Source organism: Schistocerca gregaria, chromosome X (genome assembly GCF_023897955.1).
Source record: "Schistocerca gregaria isolate iqSchGreg1 chromosome X, iqSchGreg1.2, whole genome shotgun sequence".
In the NCBI taxonomy this organism is placed as follows: Eukaryota; Metazoa; Arthropoda; class Insecta; order Orthoptera; family Acrididae; genus Schistocerca; species Schistocerca gregaria.
This window is the reverse complement of record NC_064931.1, coordinates 781,051,273-781,071,513: the sequence shown is the minus strand read 5'-3', so window position 1 is coordinate 781,071,513 and position 20,241 is coordinate 781,051,273. Positions and strand designations below refer to the sequence as shown.

Sequence of the window (20,241 nt, the reverse complement as noted above, 5' to 3'; positions counted from 1 at the left end):
TTTATTCTCTTTCATAACTTTCCCATAATATTTGTAACAAATCACTGAAGTGAATATAATATTAAGACCTGTACAGTTCTAGTCTTACCACAGAACAGATTTGCATCAAACTTAAACTAGGATTAACAGTTTCAATAAATTTCCAAATTAAACAGGAAGTCTTCCTATCAAACTATTTAAGGAAAATCTGCACAGTTTCTTATTAAGAAATCCATTGTACCCATTAGAAGAATTGCTTCATACACCAAATGAGAGTATGAATGTTTAATAATGTATTATATAAAATTTCATATTAATAAATATTAGCAATGGAAGTTATGGATACTAAGTCTACTGTATCACCCGCCCGGTTGGCCGTGTGGTCTAACGCACAGCTTTCCGGACAGGAAGGAGCGCCTGGTCCCCGGTACGAATCCGCCCGGCAGATTTGCGTCGAGGTCCAGTGAACCGGCCAGTCTGTGGATGGTTTTTAGGCAGTTTTCCATCTGCCTTCGCAAATGCAGGATGGTTCCCCTTATTCCGCCACAGTTACACTATGTCGGCAATTGCTGCGCAAACAACTTCTCCACATACGTGTACACCACCATTACTCTACCACGCAAACACAGGGGCTACACTCGTCTGGTGTGAGACGTTGCCTGGGGGGGTCCACCGGGGGCCGAACCACACAATAACCCTGGGTTCAGTGTGGGGCAGCGGAGAGGTGAAGTGGACTGCGGTAGTCGTTGTGGGGTTGTGGACCACTGCGGCTGCAGCGGGGATGGAGCCTCTCCGTCGTTTCTAGGTCCCCGGTTAACATACAATACAAGTCTTCTGTATACTGAAAGTCTATTGTATCTATTTATGCCAGAGGAATAATGAAGGATTTGAATCTGAATATGCTATACTGTAGAGTAACTTTCAACAGAAAAGAAAATAACATCTGGCAAGCCTCATGATAGTATAGTAGGACTGCTAACGTTTACAATACAAATTAATGATTTATTACACAGGGTTATCAATACAATTAGACTGTTCAATGATGATGCTTTTATCTTAAGGAAGGTATTGTCATTGGATGACTGTAAGGAAGTGCAGAAACATCTGGGCAAACTTTACACTTGTTGTAATGAATGACAGCTCTCTTTAAGTGTGGGTAAATGGAAAATTATGCCTATAACAAAGAGAAACAACCCACTGTATCTGCTTGCAAGATTACTGGATAACAAACCATGTGCAGATAAACAAAGAGAGACATAAAATGAACAGTGATGGACTCAAAGAAAAACCATCATGCCATGTAACTGAAATGCTGATGCCATCAGTATCTCCTCAGTCAACAAAGAGGGAAAGCAAATCTTGGTTTGACAGTGAATGCTATATAAGAAAACACAGAATCCTGGAAGAACTGCAAGAACTGCAAAAGACAAACGAAACAATGAAACTCTGAGATGCAGCTAGATGCATACAACAAGGTATAACCAACCCCTGAAAGAAAAGAAACAACATTACTCCCTGATGAAGGACGAAGAATTAGTGCAGGAAGAAGCAGCAAAGACCTGGAACCACAGAGGACAAACACAACCCCAACAGTATGGGGGGGGGGGGGGGGGGGGGAATTCCATAAACCTACTCCAGAAGTATGGCACCATCTTAACTGAAAATGAAAGAATAACAGAAGCTGAAGTCTGGCCCAAGCAACTGAAAGAAGTGTACCCTGTAAATCAGCCAGCACAGATAATATCCTGTATGGGCTAATGAAAGGAGCAATGCTACACTCAATGAAACTCTAGACAGCAGTAATTAACAAGTGCCTAAAAACCATGGACACCCCCATAACAGTTAAAGTGATCTACAAATGAAAAGATTTGCAGAATTCACCAGATTCCTACAGAGGGATCACCTTCGAATGTGTGCCACTCAAGGTACCGACAAACATTGTACTTAAGAAGATCCATTACAACATAATGATGTAATATCCTGGGAACAGCATGGCATCATTTGCAGATGGCCAACCATGGAAACAGTGTGACACGTTGTCCAATTCATAAGCGAAGCCATGTCCAGACTTCAAGCTCATGCATACTTTGTTGACTATAAATAAGCTTTCAACAGGCTAAACTGGAGTACAGTATTAGAAAAACTATATCCAATACTAGGTGCAGAAATCCAGATCCTCCAAGAAAACACAATCAGAATTAATGATTGTAAGACACAGTCCCAAGAAATGCAGAAAATAAATGGAGTGCTGCAAGGAGAACTTTTAAGTCTATTTTTATTTTATCTATTACATTCAATGTATTTAATCATAATGTGGTCCACAGGATATAATAAGAAAAAGTGACAATATAGTTGTATGCCACAAATATGGCCCAACTATCAGTGAGAAGCATGTACTTGAAGGAAGCCATTAACATACCAGAAGAATGGTCCCAGAAAAATAACCTTGTTATAGATAAGGAAAAGACAAAAGCAATGAAATTTAAAAAGGGTAGAACCCTGGTAAACAACAGCAAATTCATCTATGGGGAACAAGAACTGGAAATAGTCAAAAGCTACAAATGCCTAGGAATTACACTGCAGGTGACAGGCAAAACCTTTTTAAGTACTAAGAAGACAGAATAGTAAGAGAGATAAAAGCAAGTACTGAGCTAAGGAAACTGTGTCTACTATCTGTAAGAGCAGCCCTGAGACTGTTCAACATAAAGGTTGTGATGACTGCATCATACATCATGCAACTAAAGTGATGATACCTCACATATTCAAATTTCAAATGAATACAGGCATTAAGCATGCATGAAAAGAAAATGGTTCAAATGGCTCTGAGCACTATGGGACTCAACATTTGGGGTCATCAGTTCCCTAGAACTTAGAACTACTTAAACCAAACTAACCTAAGGACATCACACACATCCATGCCCGAGGCAGCATTCGAACCTGTGACCGTAGCGGTCGTGTGGTTCCAGACTGAAGCACCTAGAATCACTCAGCCACACCGGCCGGCTGCATGAAAAGAATTCTATGCATCTCAAAATACACTCAAAACAAAATAACCAACATCTTGGCAGACACAGCATCTTTACTAAAGACCTTATGACAGCACCAGACTCCAGGAAGACAGGCAACAAAAAGCAGGAGATACAGATAAAGGACTCCTCAACACACCACCAAAGACACGCAATGAATGGAAGGAAGCCAATTTACAACTGCTCCACCTGTACACAATGGTGGCAGCTTATGGACTACATCACCAAATAAAGCTGAAACCCGTAATATCACAATCACCAGCTGAAAAAGATAATATGTGGAGGACCTCACAATACCTATCACATCATCACATGTAAAAAAAGACATTTGTCACAATCTCACTATGAAAATGATAATTTTGGTCAACTAATCAATATCTTGTACACACTGCATTTCAAAAATGCAGCATGTCACACTCATTAAATACTTGTGGGGAAATATTAAGAACTGGTATGAGATGGGACAAAAACGCAGATCAGTATACTGGAAGGCAAATGGAAGGCATATACACTCCTGGAAATGGAAAAAAGAACACATTGACACCGGTGTGTCAGACCCACCATACTTGCTCCGGACACTGCGAGAGGGCTGTACAAGCAATGATCACACGCACGGCACAGCGGACACACCAGGAACCGCGGTGTTGGCCATCGAATAACGCTAGCTGCGCAGCATTGGTGCACCGCCGCCGTCAGTGTCAGCCAGTTTGCCGTGGCATACGGAGCTCCATCGCAGTCTTTAACACTGGTAGCATGCTGCGACAGCGTGGACGTGAACCGTATGTGCAGTTGATGGACTTTGAGCGAGGGCGTATAGTGGGCATGAGGGAGGCCGGGTGGACGTACCGCCGAAATGCTCAACACGTGGGGCGTGAGGTCTCCACAGTACATCGATGTTGTCGCCAGTGGTCGGCGGAAGGTGCACGTGCCCGTCGACCTGGGACCGGACCGCAGCGACACACGGATGCACGCCAAGACCGTAGGATCCTACGCAGTGCCGTAGGGGACCGCACCGCCACTTCCCAGCAAATTAGGGACACTGTTGCTCCTGGGGTATCGGCGAGGACCATTCGCAACCGTCTCCATGAAGCTGGGCTACGGTCCCGCACACCGTTAGGCCGTCTTCCGCTCACGCCCCAACATCGTGCAGCCCGCCTCCAGTGGTGTCGCGACAGGCGTGAATGGAGGGACGAATGGAGACGTGTCATCTTCAGCGATGAGAGTCGCTTCTGCCTTGGTGCCAATGATGGTCGTATACGTGTTTGGCGCCGTGCAGGTGAGCGCCACAATCAGGACTGCATATGACCGAGGCACACAGGGCCAACACCCGGCATCATGGTGTGGGGAGCGATCTCCTACACTGGTCGTACACCTCTGGTGATCGTCGAGGGGACACTGAATAGTGCACGGTACATCCAAACCGTCACCGAACCCATCGTTCTACCATTCCTAGACCGGCAAGGGAACTTGCTGTTCCAACAGGACAATGCACGTCCGCATGTATCCCGTGCCACGCAACGTGCTCTAGAAGGTGTAAGTCAACTACCCTGGCCAGCAAGATCTCCGAATCTGTCCCCCATTGAGCATGTTTGGGACTGGATGAAGCGTCGTCTCACGCGGTCTGCACGTCCAGCACGAACGCTGGTCCAACTGAGGCACCAGGTGGAAATGGCATGGCAAGCCGTTCCACAGGACTACATCCAGCATCTCTACGATCTTCTCCATGGAAGAATAGCATCCTGCATTGCTGCGAAAGGTGGATATACACTGTACTAGTGCCGACATTGTACATGCTCTGTTGCCTGTGTCTATGTGCCTGTGGTTCTGTCAGTGTGATCATGTGATGTATCTGACCCCAGGAATGTGTCAATAAAGTTTCCCCTTCCTGGGACAATGAATTCACGGTGTTCTTATTTCAATTTCTAGGAGTGTATTTGCCGAAAAGGTTCTGCGAATATGCAGTGCATCAGTACAGAAAACCACATACAAACTACTAGTGCAACTGAGTCTAGAGAATTTATTATTTATGCAGTTGCAACATTGCACTGGCAGACAGGAACAGCAACTCTGTTTATTTATTAAGGTTTCTGCCACAGTTGCATCCAGTTTTTAATGGTGACTTGTTTCAAACATCTGACTTTATTTTCAAATCATTATCTGCATCTATGTTTGACTGTAGCATAATTCCAATGGAACATTTGAAAGACTTCTAACATTACGTCAAGATAACAGATGTGGTTTGATGGTAATGACACAGTCAATTCCAGATAATTTCTCCAGTGTTTGGAGCCTTATTATTAGGTATTAGAAAGGAACTCAACTATAATCTGGATCCAGGAAGTCAAGACAGATTTGTGAGGAAAAACCTTAACAAGGAAATGGAAATGGTAACAACTTAAGGAAGACCACACACACACACACACACACACACACACACACACACACACACACACACACAGTGCACTTTTAAGAGGTCTGTGAGAAAACTAAAGAGACTGAAGGAAACTGATTTTTGTATCCACCAAAGATTTTTTTTCCCTCCAGACAACAACATCATTTGATTGAAAGCACATCCCCTTCGTACAGATGTTGTTCACAGTTTTGGCAGCAGTGCTGAAAGCTTCTGTGGGCCTTTAACAATTTGGTCACATTCTTTAGAATGTTCTCCAGAGCCCCAAACTGATGTCCTTTTCATTTTTCAATTTCTGGAAAAGAAATGTCACAAGGACACAGATCAGGTGAATAGGGGGCTGGAGTATAACAGGAATGCCTTTTGAGGTAAAAAATTCCATGAGGGAAGTGGCTGTGTGACATCGGGCGTTGTCATGATGCAGCATTCACTTGTCTGCAATGTCCGGTCTCACTCAATTCACCCTTTTCCTGAGCCTTTCGAGGATGTATTTGTAAAACACTTGGTTGACAATATCCTGCAGGAATAAATTCTGTACACACAATATCCCTTCTGTCTAACAAGAGAATCAACATTTTTTTTTAAATTTTTGATTTGATAATCTGAGATTTTTTGTGTCATGGAGCTGTCTCAGTGTGTCACTCGTCACTTGGCCACTTTGTCTCAGGACCGTACTCAGAAATCCAGGATTCATCGCCGGTGACCACACGACTGAACAATTCGTGGTCGTTGGCAATCCTCTCAAAAAGATAAATGCTCAGATTTCTTTGGCTGTCCTCCTCTCGGTTGCGAGGTTATTGCAGCATTTTGATGCTAGCTGGTAACACACAGGCATTATTTGGGAGGGTTTGACAGGACAGAGTAATGGAAAACTGTTGGGTAGTGGGTGTGGGGACTGTGGTTAGCGAAGATTGAGGCACGGGGGATTACAGGAGCAAACATCATGTGCAAATCTTTGGTCAAAATTTCAAAATTTAATGTATGATGAAAGTGTTTAAATTCAACAGGTCACCTGTCATTCTTATTGTTAAGCATGGTCTGATTTCACAAGAGCATGCACACATTCAATGTTTTCATTGGTTTTTGAAGTTTAAGGTCTCCCTCAGCGAGGTTCATCTTCAGTTCGTTCTCAGTCTTCCAATAATGAATTGTGCCAGTAAAAAACTTGTGCTCTTGATAAGGAATGTTCCCCATAGGCCTGTTTCAACTTTTCAAAGCTGACATTTGTGGATTCCCCAACTCTAACACAAAACTTGATTGCATGTTTTTGCTCTACAATTGCCACTGTTCCACTTCTGTGGCATACAACAAAAACTCAACTTCACTAATGATGCTCTCAAAAATCACAATATGGCTGTATGGAGCTGAAACCCAGATGAGATGAACACACTGGTCTATACAAGCAGAGCAGCAAAGTGTTGCCTGATTGCTCACAGTGTTTATTTTTGTCACACATCTTGCATTCTGCTGGTTGAACACATAATGACAAGACGGCAGATCAGCAGGTGGACTGAAGTGGGGGTTGTGTCGTGTTGGGTTGGGTGGGTAGCGGGAGAGAAAGATGGGAACATCTACATCTACATTGTTACTCTGAAATTCACACTTAAGTGCCTGGCTGAGGGTTCATCGAATCATGTTCATACTACTTCTCTACCATTCCACTCTTGAATGGCGCGTGGGAAAGAGAAACACTTAAAATCTTTCCATTCGAGCTCTGATTTCTCTTATTTTATTACAATGATCATTTCTCCCTCCATAGGTGGGAGTCAACAAAATATTTTCTCGCATTCGGACGAGAAAGTTGGTGATTGAAATTTGATAAATGGATCTCACTGCAAAGAAACCCGCCTTTGTTTCAGTGACTGCCACCCCAACTTGCGTATCATATCAGTGACACTCTCACCCCTATTGCACGATAACATGAAATGAGCTGCCCTTCTTTGCACTGTTTCGATGTCCTTCATCAATCGTACCTGGTAAGGACCCCATACTATGCAGTAATATTCCAGCAAAGGACGAACAAGTGTAATGTAGGCTGTCTCTTTAGTGGGTTTGTCACATCTACTAAGTGTTGTGCCAACAAAGTGCAGTCTTTGTTTCGCCTTCCCCACAATATTATGCATGTGGTCTTTCCAATTTAAGTTGCTCGTAATTGTAATTCCTAGGTATTTAGTTGTACTACAGCCCTTAGATTTGTGTGATTTATTGTGTCATCAAAATTTATAGGATTTCTTTTAGTACCAACGTGGATGACCTCGCACTTATCTTTGTTTAGCGCCAATTGCCACTTTTTGCACAATTGTCGCTTTTTGCACCATACAGAAATTCTCTGTAGATCATTTTGTAATTGGTATTGATCATCTGATGATTTTACTAGATGGTAAATTACAGTGTCATATGCAAACAATCTAAGGGGGATGCTCAGGTTATCACCTAAATTATTTATATAAATCAGGAACAGCAGAGGGTCTATGACACTACCTTTCGGAATGCCAAATATCACTTCTGTTCTACTCGATGATTTACCGTCTATCATTATGAACTGTGACCTCTCTGAGAGGAAATCATGAATCCAGTCACACAACTGAGATGATACTCCATATGCACGCAATTTGATTAATAGTTGCTTGTGAGGAATGGTATCAAAAGCCTTCTGGAAATCTAGGAATGGGAATCGATCTGAGATCCATTGTTGACAGTACTCATTACTTCATGTGAAAATGAGCTAGCTGAATTGCACAAGAACGATATTTCCTGAATCCCTGTTGGTTAAGTATCAATAAGTCATTTTCTTCAAGACGATTCATAATGTTCAAGTACACTACATGCTCCAAAATCCTACTGCAAATTGAGGTCAGTGATATGGATCTGTAATTCAATGGGTTATTCCTATTTCTTTTCAGAAATATTGGTGTGAACTGTGCTACTTTCCAGTCTCTAGGAACAGACCTTTTGTCAAGTGAGCGGTTGTATATGATTGCTAAGAAAGGTGCTATTGTGTCTGCATACTCTGAAAGCAACCTGATTGGTATACCATCTGGATCAGAAGACTTGCCTTTCGTAAGTGATTTGAGTTGTTTTGCAATACCTAAGATATCTACTTTTATGTCACTCGTGCTAACAGCTGTTCCGATTTCCAATTCTAGAAAATTTACTTCGTCTTCTTTCGTGAAGGAATTACAGAAAACTGTATTTAGTAACTCTGCTTTAAGGGCACTATCATCAGTAACATTGCCATTGCTATTGTGCAGTGACGGTTTTGACTGTTTTTTGCCACTGGTGTACTTTCCATATGACCAGAATCTCTTTGGGTTTTCTACCATATTTTGAGACAAGGTTTCTTTGTGGAAACTATTAAAAGCAGGAAGAGGAGCTGGGGACAGGTAGCTAGCAGCTTGGAGGAAGGCAGCAGGTATACAATCTAGGAATATGGGAGGAGGGGTTGCAGGTGCTCAGTCTAGGCATGTGACACATGAGTACTGGAGCTGGTGAGGTGCGCCACATGATTATGATAACACTAAGACATGGTTTAAGAGGGGCTGACAGGACAGAGAAAGGGAAAACTGTCGGGTAGTGGGTGTGGGGACTGTGGTTGGTGGAGACTGAGACAAGGAGGATTACAGGAGTGAAGAAAATGTTGCAAGATTAACTCCCATCCACACAGTTCACAAAAGCTTGTGATTGAGGAAAGGATCTGGATGGCACAGGTTGTGAAGCAGCCTTTGAGCTAGAGCATGTTGTTCCCACCAGCATTTTGTGCCCCGGAGGAGGGGGGGGGGGGGGGGTCAACTTTGTTCCGTTTTGTTTTGTTTTATGCCACAAAAACAACTAGGGTCATATGCCTCCATGACAGCACAGCAAAACACGAAGACGAATAAAAAAGTCAAAAAATGTTAAGCCCAATCGACGGAAGGAAATACAACTAAAAACATAGGTTTGGAGTAAGGTCCATAAAATACTCCATAGAGACAAAGGTGGTCCTCAACTAAAGATTGAATGCCCTTTACTATATCGTTATGACAGACAAAAAATTAAACGTAGTCAACAGCCCGCATGTAGTTTGCTAAAATGGCCAATAACCCAGACGGTAAACATGAAGGAGAATAAAGAAAAAGGGCATTCCATCAGGAAATGGTGAACCATCAACAGTTGAGGACAAGGAGCTCAAAGCTATGGGGAATCACTACTTAATAAATGGCGATGGCTAAAAAGACACGGTCTAAAACACAACCTAACTAAAATGATCTCCTTACAGCGAGAGGGCCAAGAGGAGGTTGGCCAAGCTACTGGGAGAGATTTGATTTAATTCCCAAGAGCTTGTTCCCATGAAGGGAAGAGCAGTGGTGATGCCAAAGTGGCATCACCCGCTGACAGAGGGCAACACAGATATCATCTGAGAGAATGGAAGAACTAGCAGGCCGTGTGTCACCCAAGCGTAGCCAATGTGGAGCTAGCAGAGAACCACAGAGTCCCTGCATAAGGCACGCATGCACAACTGCCACACATTTGTGATCTCCTTAATGGCACACAGTATGTTGTGTGTGCTGAGGTTATGCCATTTCGTCTCCCAAAGCCACAAAACCTTGGAGTATAGTACTGAACGCAGGTCAGTTGCAGAGAACATGATCTCCATAAGCAGTTCCCGTGTAGCTTGTTTGGCCATCCTGTCGGCATGTTCATTGCCTGGGATTCCGACACGACCTGGGGCCCAGACAACCACCACTGAACGACTGGGCCATTCCAGGGCGTAGATGGATTCCTGGATGGTCGCTACCAAAGGATGGCAAGGGTAGCACTGGTCAATAGCTTGCAGGCTGCTCAAGGAGTCAGTACACAGAAGAAACGACTCCTGAATGGATGTGCTCAAGAGCACGAGATATAGCCACCAGCTCAGCAGTGAAAACACTGCAGCCATTGGGCAAGGAAGGCTGTTCAATATGTCCTCCATGAACATATGTGAAGCCGACATGATCATCAGCCATTGAGCCATCGATGTAAACCACATCGTGGCTTCGGTACATGTCACGAATTGAGAGGAAGTGGCAGCGGAGAGCCGCAAGGTTAACTGAGTCCTTAGGGCCATGTGAAAGGTCCAGGTGAAGCCTTGGCCTAGGTGTGCACCATGGAGGTGTACGTGAATGGACCTCAAGTATAGGTGGTAAAGGCAGGATTCCAGTTCGGAAAGAAGGGATCGGACACGAACTGCAATTGGAAGCCCTGACCTGGGATGCCAATGTGGGAGATGAACCACTGCGAGTGGGAAAAGGAGACGGTAATTCAGATGTGCAGGAGAACTATGAACATGTGCATCATGACTGGCCACCAGTTGTGCATACCTAACTTGCAATGGAGGGACTCCGTCCTCCACCAGGACGCTGGTCACCGGACTCATCCTAAAAGTTCCTGTTGCTAGGCAAACGCCACAGTGGTGCACTGGGTCGAGTAAAGGCAGTGCTGAGGGCGCTGCTGAACTGTAAACCAGACTCCCATAGTCAAAGAACAATTGAACAAGGGCTCTGTAGCGCTGCAGCAGCGTAGAGCGGCACTTCCACTTAAGCTGACGAAGGCGAGGAAGATAAGTCAATCGGGCGTCAAAAACGAGTCTTAAGAATTGATGTCTCTATTAAATAAATGTTCTGTGACTAGGGCCTCCTGTCCAGTAGACCGTTCGCGGGTTCAAGTCTTTCGAGTTGATGCCACTTCGGCGACTTGCGCGTCAACGGGGATGAAATGACGATGGTTACAATGAGTGGATCATCATTAAGGCAAAGTTCTGGTTCCAGATGAATGGTACGACGCCGACAGCAGTGCATAACACACGACTTTGCGGCCGAAAACAGGAAACCGTGGGCTAGAGCCCATGACGGCGCCTTGTGGATGGCTCCCTGTAGGCGCCACTCAGCAACACCAGTACTGGTGGAGCAGTATGAAATGCAGAAGTCGTCCACATACAGAGAAGGTGAAACGGACAGCCCTACAGCTGCTAATGGCCATTAAAAATAAAGTTATACACAATACAGAGCCTTGCGGGACCCCATTCTCCTGGATGTGGGGAGAACTATGGGAGGCACCAACTTGGACACAGAAAGTACGAAGCAACAGGAAATTTTGGATAAAAATTAGAAGCAGGCCTTGGAGACCGCACTTGTATAATTTGATAAGGATATGATGTGGCCAGGTCATGTCATACGCTTTTCGTAAATAAAAAAAGATGGCATTCAGGTGTTGGTTTGGAAAAGGCTGTTCGGATGGCAGAATCGAGGGACACTAGGTTATCAGTGGTAGAGGGACCCTGGCGGAAGCCGTCCTGACATGGAGCCAGCAGGCGGTGTGACTACAGGACTCAACCCAACAGTTGACACACCGTACGTTCCAGCAGCTTACAAATAATGTTGGTGAGGCTGATGGGCCGATAGATACCCACATCAAGTGGGCTTTTACCAGGTTTGAGCACCAGAATGATGGTGCTCTCCTACCATTGAGATCGAAAGACGCCACTGCACCACATCTTGTTGAAGATGAAAAGGAAATGTCACTTGTAGTCAAATGAGAGATGTTTAATCATCTGACTGTAGATCCGATCTGGCCCAGGAGCAGTGTCGCGGCAATGTGCAAGGGCACTGAGGAGCTCCCACTCTGTAAATGGGACAGTATAGGATTCACTGTGTAGTGAATGAAAAGACTTTTCCTTCCAGCCACCATTTGAGAGTGTGAAAGGCTGGGGGGTAATTCTCCGAAGCAAAGGCTCAAGCATAGAGCTCAGCAAAGAGCTCGGCAATCGCGATTGCATCGGTAGATAACATGCTATTTATGTTAACACCGGGAACACCTGTTGGGACCCCAACAGGTACCTGAAAACACATTTGATCTTTGCCCAGACTAGGTAAGGTGACGTATGGAACCCAATGGTAGAGACGTATCTCTTCAAACACTCCTGTTTCCGTCATTTGATAAGTTGATGAACGCGGGCATGGAGCTATGAGGTGCTCCAGGTAAGGGTGCCACTTACGCTGCTGTAGAGCTCACCAACACTCTTTAATTGCTTCAGAGACTTCCGGCGACCACCAAGGGACTGCCTTTCGCCGGGGGCACACTAAAGAGCGAGGGATCACATTTTCTGCCCCAGAAAGGATTGTAGTCACATGCTCAACAATCAGATTGATGTTCCCATGTGGGGGAGATTCAACGGTGACAGCAGAGGTGAAAGTTTCCCAGTCCACCTAGTTTAAGCCCATCTGGGCAGCCGTCTGTGGGCCCAACAGCGGGGCACTGGTCACCACCACACAGGTCGTCATGTGCTCTCCAGTGGATAGATGAGAGAAGTCCTGAGCTGCCAACTGATAAATCAATGCTACAATGAACCACACTGAAATGTGTAGTGGCCCCAGTATTTAAGAGGCAGAGTTCGAACTGATACAGTAAAGGTTCGACATCTCTGCCTCGGCCAGTAAGCATGGTGCCACCCCACAAGGGGTTATGGGCATTAAAATCTCCCAAAAGTAATAAAGGTTTTGGGAGCTGATCAGTCAGTGCACTTAATACAGTCAGGGATACTGCACCATCTGGAGGAAGATATACATTGGAGACAGTTATTTCCTTTGTCGTCCTTATTCTGACAGCCACAGCTTCAAGATGGGTTTGAAAGGGCACAGTTTCACTACAGACTGAGTTTAGGACATAAACATAAACTCCACTCGACACTCGATTATAGTCACTACAGTTCCTGTAGTATCCCTTATAGCCACGGAGGGCAGACGTTCGCATTGCCAGGAACCAGGTTTCCTGGAAGACAATGCAGAAAGCAGGTGCAAAGCTTAACAGTTGCCGTAGCTGAGCCACTTGGTGGAAAAAACCGCCGCAATTCCACTGGAGAATGGCATCATTGTGAGACTGGAAAGGCTTGGAACATTCAATGAGGCAATTTATGTCTCAGGGTCACCTGCTGCCACTGACTTTTGCCTGAGCAGTCTATATCCATTGTTCTGAGGGTCCGGCGAAATCTGCAGACACAAGGCTTGTAGGTAGCAATGGTGTGGATGCCAGTGCAATTCCCTTGATCTTGGGGATCTTTGTTTTGGATTTCTCTCACTGCTCCTTCGGTTTCCCTGGCTGGCAGGACTTCACTGATTCAGTCTCCAGGACTGAGGATGAGCGTGAAGCCCTACGACCAGCTGCTTCTGGGCTCTTCAGCCACTGGTAGGTGTCATCTTTCCCACTAGCAGAAACCTAGAAAGTGAGTGACCCAAAGGACCCCTTTCTAGCGAGAGGAGCCGAAGAAGATTTACACTTCTCCGGCTCAGAAATGGGAGCTGATATCCCCAATGGTTGGGGGAGAGGTGGGGTGTTGCTCCCGAAGTAGGTGGTGCAGGAGCAACAGGGAGGGAAGTGACCCCCCCCCCCCCCCACCCCTCACCACCATCATCAAGGGTTCTGAGAGGCGACAGGAATGCAAGGAGCTGATGGGGTGACAACTGCTCTCGTAGTTGCAGCATAAGAGGAGGTCATAGTCACAGGATGTAGGTGCTCAAATTTCCTCTTAGCCTCAGTGTAGGTCAGTCGGTCCAGCATCTTATATTCCATGATTTTCCTCTCTTCTGTAAAATCCTGCAGTCTGGTGAGCAAGGTGAATGACACTCTTTGCAGTTGACACAGATGGGATGTGGGGCACATGGAGTACTGGGATGTGATGGATGTCCACAATCTCGACATGTGATGTTGGAAGTACAGCAGGAGGACATATGACCAAACTTCCAGCACTTAAAGCACCACATCAGGGGAGGGATATATGGCTTGATGTCACAGCGGTAGACCATAACCTTGACTTTCTCGGGCAATGTGTCATCCTTGAAGGCCAAGATGAAGGCACCGGTGGCAACCTGAGTATCCCTGGGACCCCGATGGACGCGCTGGACATAATGAACATCTTGCTGCTCTAAATTGGCGTGCAGCTTGTCGTCAGACAACAAAAGAAGGTCCCTGTGGAATATAATACCCTGGAACATATTTAAGCTGTTATGGGACATGACGGTATCAGAAACATGCCCCAACTTGTCACGAGCAAGTAATGCCTGAGACTGGTCTGAGGATACTGTTTTTATCAAGACTGACCCAGAGTGCATTTTGGACAAGCCCTCCACCTCCCCAAACTTGTCCTCCAAATGCTTCACAAAAAAATTGAGGCTTCATGGACATGACAGATTCCCCTCTCGTACATACGAGGTACTGGGGCAAATAAGCTTCACTGCCATCCTTAGCCTGGTGCTCCTCCCATGGTGTGGCCAGGGAGGGAACGATTTGGGGTCATGTTTCTTAGCATTGAAGTTAGATCTCTGCCCACTTAGAGACTGCTGGCGGCAGACCACCAGCAAGAGATGACGTACTATGCTTCATGGCATCTCATCCACCCTGATGCCACTCACTCTGACCAGGGGCCCTCCACACGGGCGCCACCCAGCCACAGCAAAGGCGAGCTATCAGGACGGCAATTGCCAGGAGTCCCGATGCCCCAGGGTGACGGGCATCTACTCCTTGGCATACGTGGGCAGTTAACAGTGCAGGCATCAGCAGAGTGATCCCTGTGGGGTCGGGGGCTACAACCAACAGCGTACCTGGCAGCCCCACCACAACGGACTAGCTACCGTGCTGGATATGAGGTGCAAGGACTTCCATGGTCCTCGTTGATGCAGAAAATGACACTGCATAGTGGGTTGAGGAAAACACACTCAGGAAGGTGTTCTTGCACAAGAGATGGAGGGTGAGCGGGACTGCAATGCCACGATCAGAAAGTGGCCTAAAGAGCCCAATGCATGATGGACACGACACACCACGTAAGGGGCCCTTCCCCAATTGGCTCGCTCTTTTGGAAAATTTTGAAAAATTAACGTCAAACCCTACAGGGGACCATCATATAAAGCCCAAAAGGTGTGCGACTCATTTTAGTCACCTCTTACGGCAGGCAGGAATACCTTGGGCCTATTCTAACCCCCAGGCCCACAGGAGGGGGATATCATTGGTGAAGTGGTATACCTGGAAATTACAACTGGGAAAATGTTGTATGTTTAAGGTCATCAGGGAGGATTAAAGTCTCCTGTTGGCCTTAGAAAGCTGCCATTTAGGTGTGCACATAGGCAGGGTAGTAGTCAGCAAACAGATAGTACATGGGAAATGGTTGCTCAAGTATGTGTCAGAGATAATGGGCCACTCGAGATGATGTGCAAGATAAACAGTGCAGAAGGAGGGGTCCAAATGGGAGTAGGTGTGTGTGGATTCTGAAAGGAATGTGGGTGCTCCTGTACTAAGGCAGATGAGGATATGTTGATCGAGAAGGTCAGTCAAGAGGGCACCTCTTGAACAGGTTCTGGGAGAACCCCAAAGGAAATGGTGCGCATTAAAGCCATTGAGCAGCAGAAAGGGGTGAGGTAGTTGCCCAATAAGCTGGAGGAAGTCTGCCCTGGTGACAATGAATGACAGAGGGATGTAAACGGTATAAAGGGAAAATGCAGACTGCAACAGATTGAAGCTGAGTAGTCAGGGAGATGGTTTGAGTATGACTGTCATCCTGAATGGGCAGCACTACTCCCCATGAGGTGGAATGCTGTCCGCAGGGTGAAGGTTAATGTGGACCAGAAAGAAATGCAAGAGCGCAAAGCAGTTGTGAAGATGCAATGTTGTTTCCTGGAGACAGAGGACAAATGGATGCTGTGATTCCAAAAGCAACTGTATTTCCTCTTTTTGAATCTAAGGCCATGAACGTTCCATTGGAGGTGAGTCATGACATGGAAAGGGGAGGAGGGAAGAAATGAAGGGATGTCACCTCAACAGCTGCCTGGTGCCAGCCTTCGAAGACACTCTGCTTCTGAGGCAGAGGCTCAAGGATCCTGCTCCATGAGATCTACAGAGGCGTTGGCATTCTCCCTCTGTCAGCCTGCATCCCTGGAGGTCTGAGGAGTCCAAGGCAGAAAAAATGTGCACACCAGTGACATGGAGGTCAGCAAAGTGAGGGTCTAATTTGATGACACCATTGCAGAAGATCTCCGAGTTATCAAAGGAGAAGACTGTTTGCCTCTGATTTCTTGGAGCCTTTGTGGGTGGCAGATGAGGATTCAGTTGTTTGTTGGAAGCAGGGACATAAAAAGTCATCGCGGGAGAATTTCTTCTGTCCTTTCCAGCCAGCCGGTTATGTAGCAGGTGAGCTCTCCCCATGAGGCGAAAGTTTGTTGACTTGTTGCACAGCTGGAGGAGGAGGAGGATAAAGGGATGCTACCATCACACTGGGGGATCTTACAACCACAGTGCTGAATTTTACATCGCGTGTCTGCGTGTCCCTGTCTTTCGTGGAGCAAGATGTAGCAAGAAAAGTACTGTAAGTGCCAGGTGGTAAAACACAGTGTTTTTGACTAGCCAACAACTTGTTAGCAACAGGGTAAGGTACCTTTTCCTTCACCCACATCTCCTGAATGACCTGCTCATTGAGATACTCAGGATATTTGGGAGACAAGGCGGCATGGTTGCCATTGTAATTGATGCAGTGGGCAGGAGGAAGAGACAATCATCCTTGTGAGCATTCCTACCACAGGTTACACTCTTGGTCAGGTTTTGGCAGGACATTTGAGTGTGGTTGAAACAATGTCTCTGGTAGCAGTGCTTTGAAATGTACGGTCGGACTGTGGTAACTTCATAGCCTGCTCTGACCTTCGATGGAAGCACTACTCTTTCGAATGTCATAAAAAAAGTGTGTGTGGGCACTAAGGATGCATCAACCTTTTTCATCACCCAATGGACTGCAATGACACCATGATCAGATAGATAAGTTTGAATTTCTGCCTCGGTCAGACCCTAGAGCAGCCTAGTGTAAATAACACCATGCAAAGAATTCTGTGTGTGATGGGACTTGACATGAACAGGATAGCCGTAGAGAAGCGAAGCTGTAAGCAGTCGTCATGCTTGAGAATAAGAAATTGTCTCCAAAAGCAAAGTGCCATTGGCTAAACAAGAGCATGATTTCACAGTGTCAGCAATTGTATCAACACCTCTCTGAATAATAAACGGATTTACCCTAGTTAAAGACTGACTGTCTTCAGTACATGAAACCACAATGAACCATGGTGCAACTGGGAGGATCTTTGAATTGTTTGCCTCATTCTGTTTACATTTCATAGCTGTTTGACTGTGAAGATGATTGGCTCATTGCGAGAAAATCCCCCATGATTGCCAGCATCTCTGATGGCGTGCTCCTTCCAACTGTGGGCCCCCCTTCAGAGGGGGCTCACCCACCCTAGGTGATTGTTCACACCTTAAATCACACCTCCCAAACACCTGACAGAGGGACCAATTGGCAATTTGGGAAGGTAACAGGTCAGGCAATCACCCCTCACTCACTGTCACCACATCCTCTACGCAACAAGTCCCCCCCTCCCACCCCCCCAGCCTCCATCATACTGTCACCCCATCCCCACCCACAACATCAACATCATTATCATCTTCATCCTCATCTTCAGGCACTGCACCTCTCTGGTTCACATACCCATATTTTTGTGTCTAGACTGTACGCCAGCCCCCCCTCCCCCTCCATCCCCCGGGCCACATTCCTAGTCTGTGCACCTGCTGCTTCTCTTCAAGCCTGTCCACAAAGCCACCTCCAATTTCTCGGCTCTCGCTCATCACAGGATTTCTTCTCTAATGCTAGCAAAGACTTCATTCTCTTTTGTATGTGCCTCTTGACAACCCCATGCTGCTTCTATTCAGTGAATGGTCTCATTTATGCCTAAACTATTTACATTCAGCAGCAACATTCCTTACTATATTTATATTTCCTCCCAGTATTTTATTTATGAATGTTAAGTGACTGTGTCAAATGCTCAATTGCCACCAATCACAACATACCTTTTGGATTTGACTTGGTATAAATAGGGGAATAATTACAAAATAGTTTGGATGAAATATTCACACATTATACTGCCTCAACTTATTCTTTGCTACCAAAAGTACCTATTTGCAACAGTATTAAATGACTACTTATAACTGCACAAATCAAAGTTAAGACTGAACAATCATATACATAGGGATTTACAAGAGGGATAATGACTGTAATTCTCAAATTCATGTTATACACCAATGACGATTAGTTGCATTACGTATATGTTGATATAATTTGAGAATTTTCAGTGCAGCCATACTCAAAGTAAACTGCCCACCATGAATTGAACAACTTAAAATGGAATTAGACAATGTCAGTTGAACAGGGATTGCAGTGTGTCTGAAAAAAATAGAACTGTAAAGAAGATTCTAAATGTGAAGGACGGTAGGTTAACTGCTGTCATAATAAAGTATTGCCCACTGGTTGGGGAGGGGTGATAGAATCGCAAGAATATAGTTAAATGTAGAAACCAGGCATGCAAAAAGCTTTATATTACTTCCAGAGTTGGTATAATGTATAATAATATCAAAAACCTAAAAGATTTAGTCCCATCCACAACTCCCCCTCCAATAACTGTATAGATGTTAGCGGAATGAACTTCATCCTCCTGCTGAGAGTGTACTGCTATGAAATTGCCAAAGATATATTAAAACTCTGTGAAAGACCAGGTCTCAACTCTAGACCCTTTCTTTCCCTGGCAATGAACTTGATGCCTGAGCTACACAAGCACTACTCACAAACCATTCTCTCAGCGTCAAATATGCCAGTACCTATCTCCTGCCTTCGAAAAATCACCTAAATGTTGTTGTAAGAATAGCATCTACCTCAAAATTTACAGTTTATAATGAACACACAAAACAATAATTAATGAATTTCACCAATTTATGCAAAGAAAAGGAGATGTAACTAAGCACTCTAAAGCTCTTCCCAAGTTGAATATGGTTTACAGAAAAGAAGCTTGATCAGAATTTATTCCAAAATGGCACATACACTAAGTTTTTTCAAATGCTTCAGAATAAAATGAAAATGGTTATAAATTCCTGCACCAATGTTCACTGAGAAGAAAATACACCATCATCTACAGTGTCTGATCAGTTGTGGTGTTGACATTCACTCTTTTTACTGTACAAATTGCAATATGTAGCACACAAATTAAGCCTTTTATTCCCTAACATCAGAGATTAATATACAGTAATAAGCCGTATCTGTGTTATATATAATGTGTTATATATAATGGCAGCAGCAAACAATGAGATGAAAACAAACACTGACATAACTTACTTCTGCTACTTTTATAAATCTTCCTCTTCTGTTTTGCTTCACATCCAAATAAAATCTCTTTGACTGTATCAGGAGCATTTTTGTTGCAAGCTCTTGTTCTCCTTGTTGTTGCTGGCCTGCAATAGAGACAAGAGATGATATTTTACATGTCTGAAAAATTTCTGTACACATCAGTTGATCCACTCATGACTCCAGAGTAACACAGTCCAATTTACTACACGACAAATACCATAGCAAAAAGTTTGGTTCCCTGATCCTGAATTGACATTTTAAAATAAAAAAGAAAAATTGAGGCAATATGTTCCCCACACAACCCAATTTGGCATACTTTGGGATTAAACTGGACATGGAGATACTCTTCCACATCTACATATACTCTTTGCAAACTACAGTGAAGTGCATAACAGAAGGTACTAAGCACGGTACCACATGTTAGGGTTTCTTCCTGTTCAAGTCACATATGGAGCACTGGAAGAATAAATGTTTAAATGCATCAGTGTATGCTGTAATTAATCTAATCTTATCCTCATGCTTCCTACATGGGCAATACATTGGACACTGAGAAATAGCTCTACATTCTTCACTTAACACTAGTTCTCAAAAATCTGAGAGGAAGTTTCATGGGATAA

The 20,241-nt window shown here is 44.8% G+C and overlaps 1 protein-coding gene across 4 annotated transcripts in view; it reads right to left on the bottom strand.

Annotated features, from left to right (window-relative positions):
• The window catches only part of LOC126299458 (transcriptional activator protein Pur-beta), a 332,144-nt gene that overhangs the window by 71,775 nt on the left and 240,128 nt on the right, over positions 1–20,241 (bottom strand). For all 4 annotated transcript variants that reach the window (XM_049991375.1, XM_049991376.1, XM_049991378.1 and 1 more), the window contains one exon: positions 19,613–19,728. In XM_049991375.1, coding sequence (XP_049847332.1) covers positions 19,613–19,728 — 116 coding nt within the window. The remainder of the gene's footprint in view (positions 1–19,612; positions 19,729–20,241) is intronic.